Source organism: Apodemus sylvaticus, chromosome 12 (genome assembly GCF_947179515.1).
Source record: "Apodemus sylvaticus chromosome 12, mApoSyl1.1, whole genome shotgun sequence".
Taxonomy (NCBI): Eukaryota; Metazoa; Chordata; class Mammalia; order Rodentia; family Muridae; genus Apodemus; species Apodemus sylvaticus.
This window is the reverse complement of record NC_067483.1, coordinates 38153948-38166337: the sequence shown is the minus strand read 5'-3', so window position 1 is coordinate 38166337 and position 12390 is coordinate 38153948. Positions and strand designations below refer to the sequence as shown.

At 48.0% G+C, this 12390-nt stretch overlaps 1 protein-coding gene across 1 annotated transcript; it reads right to left on the bottom strand.

Moving 5' to 3' along the window:
* Positions 1 to 2870: 2870 nt before the first annotated feature.
* On the bottom strand, positions 2871 to 11522 carry Avpr1b (arginine vasopressin receptor 1B). The gene is made up of 2 exons (XM_052200521.1): positions 10553 to 11522; positions 2871 to 3205 (listed from the first exon to the last, which is right to left on the bottom strand). Exons 1-2 carry the CDS (start codon positions 11490 to 11492, stop codon positions 2871 to 2873), a joined length of 1275 nt encoding a protein of 424 aa, XP_052056481.1. The 5' UTR covers positions 11493 to 11522.
* Between the last annotated feature and the right edge of the window lie 868 nt (positions 11523 to 12390).

Genomic DNA, 12390 nt, shown 5'->3' with positions numbered 1-12390 from the left:
TGGAATTCTATCTGTAGACCAAACTGTCCTTGAACTCACTGCTTGCCTCTGCCTCCTAAGTTCTGGGATTAAAGGGTTAGTCACCACTGCCGGGCTATCTTCAGTACTTTGCCAGTGAGCTGCTTGCTCAAAATAAAATAAAATAAAATAAAATAAAATAAAAAAATAAAAAAAATAAATCTTGATTTAATCTTATATTGTGAAGCCCATTATCTTGCTCATAAGAAATAAATATGACCAGGGTGACCCTAGATATTAAAGAGCCGTATTGGTTAATTTCAACCAAGACTTTGAAGTTCTAGAACCAGAAGGGAATTGTGGCAGCCTGGATTGCATTAATAGTCACTTGACAACTAAAGACACATTACACACAAGACACAAGATAGCCACCTGGAAAATCAGTAGCTGGTTTTAATAACTTGAAAATTCATCCTGAGGAATCCCCACAATTACCACAATTGGTGTGCTCAGCCTCCTGCACACCAATATCCATATTGTCCTGCCTGTACCTGGGGGTCTATCCCTGCCTGTACCTGGGGGTCTATCCCTGCCTGTACCTGGGGGTCTATCCCTGCCTGTACCTGGGGGGGTCTATCCCTGCCTGTACCTGGGGGGGTCTATCCCTGCCTGTATCTGGGGGGTCTATCCCTGCCTGTACCTGGGGGTCTATCCCTGCCTGTGTGTTTCTGGTTTCATTTTATAAGACAGGGTCTCACAATTTGGCTTTGAACTCTCAACCCTGGATCCTAAAGACTCTTGTCTTCAGTGATCCCTGTCTGCCTTTTCCTGCACTTTCTCTTGTGGCTTACACAAGGAGAATTTACTTGTGTATGAGATCCATACACTCCCCAACTGTTCCTTCCATGAAAAGACTGCACTGAATGTTTTCCAGAAAGCAGGTTCTACCACTGTGCCATTTGGGTTTTGTTTACTTTTGCAATACTAGGGTGGGGGGGGGGGGTTAAACCCAGGATTTGGTTTGCTTGAAAAGAGATTGTTCCACTACTGAGCTATGCCTCCAGCTCTTTTCTTTTTCCTTTTCCTTTTTCTTTTTATATAAGATCTTGCTAAAATATCCAAATCTGGTCTTGAATTTGCCTTGTAGCACAGGGGACAGTTCTTGCATTTATAAGCTTCTAGCCTTAGCTTGCTGAGGAGTGGAGCCTGTGAACTCAGGCTCAGACTTCCTGTGTAGATTTTAAGGTACTAGAGCAATGAACTTTATAATCCACAGAGTGGAAATTTTATATACACACATACACATACATACACAACACAGAGCAGCATGATTCAGTTTATCCTGGGGTTAGAGCTCACAGATGGTTTCGGCTCCCTTCCCGTCCTACAGATCCCACCTCCTTGTCCCATCCAAGGCAGAGGAGAGGTGGTTAGATGTGAGGGACTGCCTTGGCAACAGAAGTCACAGGACAGAGAAAGAGGGGGTGACCGCCTCCTGCCTTTCACCTTTATCACTGACACCCCCCCCCCCCAGCCCCATGTCTGCTTGCTGCTCTCCAGTTCTCTAGCACTCAGAGGTTGGATGTTCTGCTCAGTCGTAGCATCCAGCTGGGCTCTTCTCTTCTCAGGAATCCTGAGCAGGCTTCCTCTGGCACGCTGGCTCTAGTTTGTTTTCTGTTGCTATGACAAACACCATGGCCATAAGACAACTTGGGGAGGAAAGTATTTATTTCATCTTAGAATTCTCAGGTCACACTCCATCACTGAGGGAAGTCGGAGCAGGAAGTCCAGGCGGGAACTCATGGTGGGAATCTGGAGGCGGGAACCTGGAGGCAGGAACTGAAGCAGAGGCAGTGAAGGAGTGCTGCTTACTGGTTTGCTCTCCATAGCTTGATCAGCCTACTTTCTTTCTTTCTTTCCTTCTTTTTTCTTTCTTTTCTTCCTTCTTTCTTTCTTTCTTTCTTTCTTTCTTTCTTTCTTTCTTTCTTTCTTTCTTTCTTTCTTTCCTTCCATTCTTTCCTTCTTTTTTCTTCCCTTCTTTCTTTTTAATTTTTAATTTCTTTTGTTTTTTGAGGTTATAGTGTAATTACATCATTTCCTCCCTCTACACTCTCCTATGTACCCTTACCTTCTCCTTTTCAAAGCCTTTGCTTTTCTGCATTAACTGTTGTTGATGTGTGTGTGCGTGCGTGTGTGTGTATGTGTGTGTGTGTGTGTTCCTGAATACAAACCGCTCAGTCTGTATGGTGTTACTTGTATGTATTTTTCATGTCAGCCTTCTTTTTTTATACAACCTATGACCATTTTTCCAAGGGTTGCACTGCCCACAGTAGGCTGGGCCCTCCCACATCAATCACCAATCAGAAAAAATGCCCACAGACCAGTCTGATGGAGGCGGTTCCTCCATTGATGTTCCCTCCTCCAAGATGACTATAGTCTGTGTGAAGTTAACAAAAACTAGGCACATGAGAGGTTTCTTCACAAAGCCACAGGCACTCTTTAAAGCTTCCCTAGGAGTGGGCAGAGCAAGCCTGTTCCTGAGAATTTTGCTCAAAAGCTTGTAGATCCACAGTGATTGCAAACCACGTGTATACCCACTTTGACTCATAACTGAGACAGCCAGGTTCAGCATTTTACTGACAGTGATCACAGCTGGGGCAGAGTCAGGACCCAGCCCTCCTGACCTACAGCTAGCCAGTGCTTTTTGTATAATTTTGGCTGTCCCTTGGAACCAGAACCGAGGTGGAGAAGTTCCCCTAAGATTTCAGTTCCCCTGGAGATATTAGGAAGAAGGGGGCAAGGCCCTAGCCTTCACCTTTCCTCCCTGTCTCTTCCTACGTTAGAGGAGGACTCAAACTGAAGTCAGAGCACATCCAGACCCTTGAGCACTAGAGAACCGGGGAGCAGCTTATCTAAAAGATGCTGGTCTCCATAGTGGCTTCTCCGTCCACTTGCTCTAAATCCTTCAGTGAGCCTGCGGGCTTGGGCTTTGCAGGGAGGCTGAGGTTAAGGCTGAGCCGGAGCGTGGATGGACCGCAGGAGTGGGTCAGCAGTGTTGTGCGGCGGCTGGCGAGGCTGCTGTTAGAGACCTGCCTGTGTACTCTGGGCTTAGAACCCCTGCAGCAGGCACGGTGACTCAGGGAGCGTGGCAACAGGTGGCTGTTGAAGCCCATATAGATCCAGGGGTTGCAGCAGCTGCTGAGGTTGCCCAAAAGCATTGAGATGGTGAAAGCCACATTGGTAGAATCTGCCAAGACAGAAGCACAAAAGGCATTAGAATCGCAGTTCAAGGGGTGGGGGTGGGGTGGGGTGGGGAGACTCTAGGACAGAAGCTGAATCTCCACTGAAGAGATGAAGACATTTCCCAGAAGGGGAAAGAGATTTACTTTGGGTACTATCACTAGATAAGCACAGCTCAGACTTTGCCTGTATTTCCTGAGTTACACTACCTTAGTTTGGGTTGATTTTTAACTTTAGGAATAGTTTGCTTCAAGCTCAGGTTCAAGTAAACTCTCCCTGTGTAAGATTAGTCCAAATAGAAGAAAAAGGTTTTCTGATTGTGAATCTGGACCATGAATCCTCTAATGCGAGGTTTCTCTCCTTCCTCTTCCTTTGACCTGACTTTATTCTGTAACCCAGTTCAGTCTCAAACTTAAAGCAGGCCTTCTAAACTTTCTCTATATAGGACCCATCCTCACTTAAGAAAATGAATGTTTCCTCGGGTGTCTGTATTGGTAGACAAATGGAACATCTGCTGATAACGAATCATAAAGATGTTAATTTCCTTTCCGGGACCTTGTGGAAGTGTGTGCTTTTCTCTTTGCTATGAAGAATTCTTCCAGCATCTTCTGTAGAGCCTGCTGGTCCTGGGTTCCTTTAGTCTGTCTTAGTCATGGACAGTCTTCTTCCTGCTTCAGTTATGGCAGACTATAGGCTGAACAGATACGGATCACTCTAAGCCCGCCTTGCTTTTAAAGCCTGTTGAGGAATCAGCTGTTCCTTCGCCGGGCGTGTCCGTCCGTGCTTCCAATGTACCTTAAGCACAATAGGATGTGAGTGCGTTCTTTTCTGGTCATATACATTTGGTATTTTAAATCCATCCCTTGCCTGGATGTGTATTTCCCTTCAATGGATGAGTTTCGAGGCTATAAAGCACATTGGAAATGCTTTCTGTGCCTTTAGCATGAAATTTCTCTTTCTTCTATGCCCATGATTTGTGGATTGTGTCTTCTCCAGGTATCCCTTAGATCTCAAACGCTTCATTTGTACCTTCTTATCAATTTACATTTTCCATTGACTGACTCGATTTCTCTATTCTGTCTTCAAGCCCTGATCCATCCTTTTGATGAGGTCTTCCCAGGAGCTTTCTAGACTTACTAATTTTAAAATTCCAATAGTCAGTTTGCTTTTCCTCAGCATTTCGGTCTCTTGCACATCTTGTTCTTATTTTAGCTCTCTGTATCCTCTTGGAACTCATGAGGAAGTTCATTTGTGTCCTCTGTGATTTCCTTGAACATACTTATAATCATTCTCTTAAATCCTTGGCATGGGATTTTTGTCTGATTCAGTCTCCCGGGAGGTCATTACTGTTGGACTAGAAATTTTTGAAGGTGTTATTTTTCTCTGGCTTTTCATTTTCTTTATGGTTTGGGGTTAGGACTTATGCATTTGGGGTTAGGTCACTGGTTCGATTTTTTTTTTTAATCACTCATATTACTTCAATAGAAGTATTTAGAGTGTTCAAGAGAAGCTGCGTTATCACAGGGTTGAGGCGTCATTCCCTTTATTAGACTGGTGTTCAGGGTGCCACGATAGAGCTCCCCTAAGAGCAGAATAATAGCTGCAAAAACAACCACTATGACAGAGGAGGCCCACTATGAAAATAAAGTAGGAAATGAAAACGATCACTTCCTAAGCACCAAGCTTGTTAGACAACAAAGATGACTGATAGTACTATAAGCATGAATTTATTAGTCCGGTGAGTATAGGTAGGAAAGAAAACATAGTAATCACTATAAGCATAGTAATCACCTCATCAGACACAGTGTTGGCTGACGAAGAAAGCAGAGAAGGGAAACGGAAATTGGAGGAAGAACAGTATGGACGAGCGTGAATGCGTGGGCGACCAGAGGTAGTCTTGGCTAAAGGCAGAATAGGCAGAGAAAGGGGAGGAAATGCATGAGGAGGAAAATCATTTTAAACCACCCCAGCTCAGAAGGCTGAGACACAGAAGCCCTGCCACCCAGACCAGCCAGTGAGCTTAAAGAAAGGGAAATGAGAAGAGAGGAGACCGGAAGCAGATAAGGCGCTGGGCTGGAAAGCGGCACTGGGTATCAACTAAGGGAAAAGCAGAAGTGAGGGGAGCAAGCTGGATCGGGGCGCAGGGGACGGATGCAGTGTGGACCATTGCTTGCACCCTCTTGAGTCTCTTGGCATTCTTTCCCTGGCGCCCAGAAGCCTCTTCCTCCTGCCTTCCAGGCTGTGTCAGTTCATAGACGTTGTGGGATTCTTCGGGGATACTTCCAAGTCCAGTTTCCTGTTGTGCATATTCTTCTTACCTTTGGAGATCGTTGGATGATCAAGTTACAGACTCCTGTCCACTCCATATGTGGCCCACGCTCCATATGTGGTCATATCTCAGATTCGATTTGTAGACCAGGCTGTCCCTGAACTCAGAAATCTGCCTGTCTCTGCCTCCCAAGTGCTGGGATTAAAGGCGTGCGCCACCACTGCCCGGCTCCCTGGTTATTTTTTAATCTGAAACTCAAGTCAGTAACTCCAACAAAAACCTTAAAGCTCAGACATTGCAATTCAGTGTGACCCAAAGCGGAGCTGACCCAATGCACGCTGAGCAGCGGCATTAGAGAAGCATTAAGACTGATTTTGGCTTTTACAGAGCGTACTTGCCATGTGCTCTGCCCGCCATATTTTCCTGTGCCTCAGGCCCAAAGCAATAAATCAGCAGACCTTGGCATGAGACTTGTATAAGTCCTTCACTATGGGGGAAGCCAGCTGTCATGCTACCTGTAGAGAGGCCTTCATAGCAAGGAACCGACCCACGTGGTCAGCCTATGCACCGAGGCCCGCCAGCCAACCCATGCACAGCACACTTGAAAGCAGATTCCCCCCAGCTGAGCCTTCGGACGATTACAGTCCTGTAATTACATGATGATAACATGACTGTTCACCTGTGAGAGACTCCAAGCCACAGGACCCAGCAAAATGGTGTGTGAATTCCTCACCCACAGAAACGGTGTAGTAAAACATAGCACTCCAAAGACAGTCAGTCAGCTCTCAGCTGGATAACTTCAGCCATCTTTACCTGCCTCCTCATGCAAGCCTTCACCTTGGTCAGGGGCTCTCAGCTTTCCTAACGCTGCGACCCTTTAATTCAGTCCCTCGTGTTGTGGTGAACCCCAAGCACAAAAATTACTTTTGTTGCCACTTCCTAACTGTGCTCTTGCTACTGCTATGAATCATAATGTAAACATCTGTGTTTTCTGATGGTCTTAGGCGACCCCTGTGAAAGGGTGGCTGGACTTTGTTTTCGCTTTAAAACTACTTTCTTTTTCGACGGGAGCAAACAGCTTGTGCAGTAAAAACGTTGCCGTTTGTAACACGCAGCAGTTTTGGGGTCTGATCTGTGGTGTTTCACACAGCATTCTTCCGCCTTACGCAGCACGGCAGCATGCACAGTGCAGAGTGGGCGTGTTGCACATTCGGAACCACGGCTGCAGTGGACCTGCAGGGTGCAACGCAGGTGGGCATTGCCAGAAACACCTCAGACTCATTACACGTCTGATTGTGAATACATCCTCATCGCTGCACATTCAGAAATTCTTTGCTCTCTCCAAGATTTTTTTCAAGCCCCATATCTACCTATGTGACTCCGTATGGGGTCCCAACACATGGGCGAGGGAGCTTGGCCCTAATGGATATAGATTTAAGGGTCAGAGAGGCCCTCGGCCACGGGAAATCACTGTCTACACAGACAATGTATTGGGGACACTCTAACAATAAAGAGGGGGCGCTTCAGGCAAACAGGGCTAAATCACACCAACTAATGGAGGAAATAGAATTCATCTTCCCACACATCCTTCAATAAAGGGCAAAAACTACCTCATCCTTAGCATCATAGGCCAGCCTGTAATTGTTGGGAGAAAAGCCATGTAACAGGTAAAGTTGACCCATAAACCACCTGTTTCAAGTACCGGCCCTGTCACCTACTAGCAGTGGTCTATGCTGTACCCAGGGGAAATAAACTAGTTCTGGGCCCTCTACATCAGCCTCATTTGCATTATGGATAATGGCTTCTTGGGGCTCTATGGACCGCCTCCTCCTTCTTCTAGTCTCAGTCTTGGTCATTGAACATGTGATCACCGACTTGTGCGGGTTCCTGTGCTAGGGACCTGAGAGGGTAATGAGCGAAACATGGCTGCCCTGCAAGTCTGCCACCGTCCCCAAGTGCGACAAGGCTGGCAGGTTCTAGGCACAGAGGACCTGCTTGAATCCCAATCTCGTTCTCAAATTGTCACTAGGATTCCTACTCTCTCATGAGAGAAAAACAAAACAACAACAACAAAAATCTATCTTAGGCAGGCAAAATGTACAGGTGGAAAAGCCCAATAAGATCCCTTTCAGACACGAGTTTCTTCCTAGAGTTTATTGGAAGCGCTTCTCACGACACAGGAAAGCAGCCGGGGCGAGCCTGGCCTCCTGCTGCACACATCCGCACAATGCCACAGCCGCCATACCAGCTTCTTCATGGAAGTAGAATCTTTTAAAGCAATGGCAGACCTGGTAGGAAGCTCACAAGCAGCCCTTCCAGTTCTTCTAGCACAACCAACAAGAACTGCCACTACATTCCTTCTGTCTCTAAAGCAGACATACTGGAGCCCACCAGAGCTACCACCACTAGCTTCAAAGGTCCAGTTTGTGTGTTTACCCAGTAGTAGTATATGTATTCTGCATATGGCCACCTCTGGGACAAAAAAAAAAAGGCATAGGATGGGAACATTCAATAAAAGGCACAAGTCATAGGGGAAGAAGCCAAAACCATTTGGCCTCAGTGGACAAATTCCATGCCTTAGGAAGCATGGTTCGGTTTGGTCCATCTGAGCCAGGCACAGTGTAGAGGCTGGGGATGTGTCATGAGGAAGCAATGGGCTCCCTGGAAGCTCTGCTTCTCAGCCCTTGTGGGGAGATTCACCATGCCCAGTCCAGGCACAAGTTCAGCTAACCAGGGCAAGGAGACAGATCTAACCAAAAACCACGGGAGAATGGGGTATACTGAACACATAATTCTAAAGCTTTTATGTTTGTCCTGGAGCTTTTATTTTTTCTGAGAGCACACTGTAGCACATTGTTTTGTCTCTGCACGGCTGGGTCAGAGAGGCCCTCAGCCACAGGAAATCACTGTCTACACAGACAATGTATTGGGGACACTCTAACAATAAAGAGGGGGTGCTTCAGGCAAACAGGGCTAAATCACAACAACTAATGGAGAAAATAGAACTCATCTTCCCACACATCCTTCAATAAAGGGCAAAAACTACCTCATCCTTAGCATCATTGGCCAGCCTGTAATTGTTGGGAGAAAAGCCATGTAACAGGTAAAGTTGACCCATAAACCACCTGTTTCAAGTGCCGGCCCTGTCACCTACTAGCAGTGGCATCTTGGGCCAGCAGCCTTAAGGCCACTCTGAGCTCCACGTTACTCAGAGGCACTGTAGAGAAAGCCACTCCATAACGCCATGCGGATTCACATGCTTGGTACCAAGAAGCCCTTCCTACTAGTCTAGCCTTGGCTAATATCCTTAATAGTACACTGGGTTTAATAGGCTCATGGCTTACAGAAAAGCTTGCAAACTCCTTCGCATTCAGACTAATGCCAAAGGCACAGAGCCCAGCGTGGTGTTCCCTATCTGTATTACCAGCAGTCAGGCGGTGGAGGCAGGAGCATCAAAAGTTCAGTCTGGGCTTCACAGTAGTCACCGGGTCAGCCTGTACCTGCAGCATCTGGAACTCAGGGGCCTGCTGACACATTATTCTCTGCGACTACCTAGAGCTATTTTTTTTTTGAAGAATCTCATTTTGTTTTTCAGATAAGGGACACCTCTCTTATAGAGTCAAGTTAAGAACCAGGGTTCTAGGCAAGGTGAGGGTTGAAAGAAAGACTAGTCTTACAGAGGACCTGGGTTCCATTCCCACCTATGTGGCGGCTCATGACCATCTATAACCCTAGTTGTAGGTGAGCCAACACCCTTTTCTGGCCTCTGTGGATACCAAGTACACACACTGGCCACGGACATTCAGGCAAAATATCTGTACTCATAAATAAAATAGCTAGAAAGAAAAGAAACAGAAGGAAAGACTGGGAAACGCTGAAAGATTGAACTCTCTGCTCCTTACTCTGTCTCCCCCCACCCCCCGGCTGAGCCGCCTTGGGCAAGTCACAGACCCTTTCTGTGCCTCCCTTTTCTCAGTGACACGATGATGGAGTTGAATTTGAGATCTAAGTGCTGTCATATGCCAGTCCTAACCCATTAGAAGTGACTGTTGAGAAAGAGCCTCAAAGCTATGTGCAGACACAGAAGGGAGGGGCACTCGGAAGGAAGACAGCCCCCATGCCCATCATTGCCACCCTGGACCAGATTATTTGAAACGTCTTTCAGATCTGTTAGTCTATGATCCTCAGGTCCATGTAGAATGCTAGAATGTGGCGGAGCAAATGCGCCCAAACCTCTTTCCCACAGGGGTCGTGCTAATCTCTGCATTGTTCCAGAATAAGCATGGTCTTTTACTAGCAGGAAACTATTTCAAAATTGTTAAATAAGCAACCAAAAGTTAAAAGTCAAGAAATCTGTCCTAGAGAGATGACTCAAAGAGGTTAAGACTGCTCTTCCAGTGGTCTTGAGTTCAATTGTCAGCAACTACATGGTACCCCCTAACCGTCTAGAGTGAGATCTGGCGCCCCCTTCTGGCTGGGCAAGCAGAACATAATATACCTAATAAATAAATCTTAATTTTTTTTTTAAATCAAGAAATCCCACATAATTGATATTCATTCAAAATTGCCTCCGTGGTCTAGATGGGACCTTGTTTGGCAAGACTGTGGTCTGAATGCCTGTCCCTAGAATTCTTAATTTTAGAAACAGAGCCCTCAAAGTCCTATTTCAATGGTACTTTCAGGTGAGACCTTTGTAAACTGACCTTAGGGGCTTAAGAATTAATCGGTTAATGAGTTAGGAAGAAAAAGAAATGTTTGTTACCATAAGAGAGATTGTCCACTATAAAAACCAATTTGGCCATTTTCAGGGGTGCCCTTCACCACCCTGGAAATCTTTAGATAGTCCCCACTTTCGAGAAGAGCCTTCCCAGACTTCCCAGCTTCTAGGACAGTGAGAAATAAACTTCTGGGTTTTGTTAGGTGGGTGTTTGTTACAGCAGCAGAGGATGCTCTACGGCAAGCAAGCACTGACTCTCCTGTTACTCCGTTCATTTGCGGTCCTGCCTGGCCCCGGGAGGCACTGTGTTCCTTATCCTGACCCTATTGTCTGTCCCCACCACCTCACCCCACACCCCACATACTCGCCTTCATTAGGGGCATTCTCGTCCCACACAGACCACATCTGGACACTGAAGAAAGGTGCCCAGCAAGCAATGTAGGCCAGCACAATGACAAAGGTCATCTTCACGGTCCGGATCTTTGCCCTGGAGATGGTACTGATGCTGCTGACCCGGGACGGCAGCCCCCTAGTGGCCGCAGCAGCGGCAGAAGAGGAGGACTTGTCGCGAGTCCGCCAGCCCCTTCTTTCCTCCCTGCCAGCCTGTGTCTTGACTTTCAGGTTCTTGTAGATCTCGTGGCAGATGAGGCCGTAGCAAGCTGTGAGCACCACTACGGGCAGCACAAAGATGGTCAAGGTGGTCCAGGTGATGTAGGCCCGCGCGCCCCAGGAAAAGTAGAAATCTGCCCAGCAGTCCAGCACCCCTGAGCCCTGAATCACCTCTCGCAACGAAAAAATGAAAACTTGAGGGAGGCTGAGGATGGCAGCCAGCAGCCAGGGAGCAGCAATGAGAGGGTAGGTGGACTGACTCGGCTGCTGGAGGCTTCGAAGAGGGTGACAGACAGCCAGGTACCGGTCCAGCGTCATGGCCAGCAGCATGTAAGTGGAAGCGAACATGCTAAGCACCTGAAGATATTTGACAGCCCGGCAGAGGAGGTCAGAGCCCTGGAAGCGGTAGGTGATGTCCCAGAGCAACTGAGGCAAGACCTGGAAAAGCGCCACGCCCAGGTCGGTCAGGGCCAAGTGCAGCACGAACAGATGCATGCGGGAGCGCTTGTGGCCCTGGCGGCCCAGAGTCAGTAGGACAGCCAGGTTGCCTCCTGTGGCCAGAACCAGGACAGTAGCTAGGATACCAATCTCCACCTTAGCGAGCTCTTCATCCCTACCCAGCCAGGGTGTGGTGGCGTTGGGGACAAGCAGGGTGCCCCCAGGGGAGGGGGTGGCAGTCCAAGAAGGCTCAGAATCCATGGTTAGGATTTGGGGGAGAGAAGGAGGGGAAGGTGGGTGGAGGGACTTGCGTGGGTGCAAGCAAGAAGTTGGGAAGATAAAATGGAGTGAGAGAAAGGTTTAGAGGTGGAGAGAAGGGAGGTGAGGGGTGACGTTGGGGTGAAGGCTGGGAAACAGGTGAGATAGCTCAGCAGACAGGGATAGAGAGGACAAAGAATGGAGTAGTGAGCAGAACCGACATCCCTGCCCCACAGAGGCTGGGAATCAAAGAAAGAAAAGGAGGGTCTGGGAGCTGGGTGTCAGTATGGGAAGGTTGGGGGGGGGGTAGAGGGGGAAGCTTCTGAGAGGTGACCCAGAGGAAGCAAAGGGAGCAGCTGCCACTTCCCAGATCCACCCCAAATTCACTTTGTCCGAACTTTCTTTTGGAATCGGAGAGAGTAGATGTCCCTGAGTCGTCTTGAAGGTGAGGTGTGGTCCAGGACCATGGGCGGTGCCTGCAGGAACAGGAAACCCAGCTAAGCCGCCGCAGGCTCCCACCGCTCTTGGCTCTCACCAGAGGGTGAACCCAGGCAGGATCAGACGCGGCAGGGCAGCGTAGCGCGTTTTACACTCTTGGATTCCTAGTCCAGAGGCTGCCTCTTGTCGGTTGGCTCCTGCAGAGGAGGGTGGAGTGAGACTCGGTGGCACTCTACAGGGGGTACTGAGGGGAGGGGCTGGGGAGCTGGGTGGGACTGCAGAGGAGGAGGAGGATCAGGGAAAGAGGGAGTAGAAGGGAGAAGCTAGCCCTTTCCGGTTGCCAGGATCTGCTGAGTGCCAAACTCATCTGCACTGCCATCCTGGTCCCTAGAATCTCTTCAGACAGGTGAGTAAGCTTTTGCGCGCGTGCGCGCACACGCGTTTTGTGTGTGTGTGTGTGTGT

Excerpts from the sequence above, each read along its gene's own strand:
- Avpr1b (XM_052200521.1), bottom strand. The coding sequence starts at position 11,492 with ATGGATTCTGAGCCTTCTTGGACTGCCACCCCCTCCCCTGGGGGCACC. Across the intron at positions 3,206-10,552 it reads CGAGAATGCCCCTAATGAAG|ATTCTACCAATGTGGCTTTC; the intron begins GCGAGTATGTGG and ends CTGTCTTGGCAG.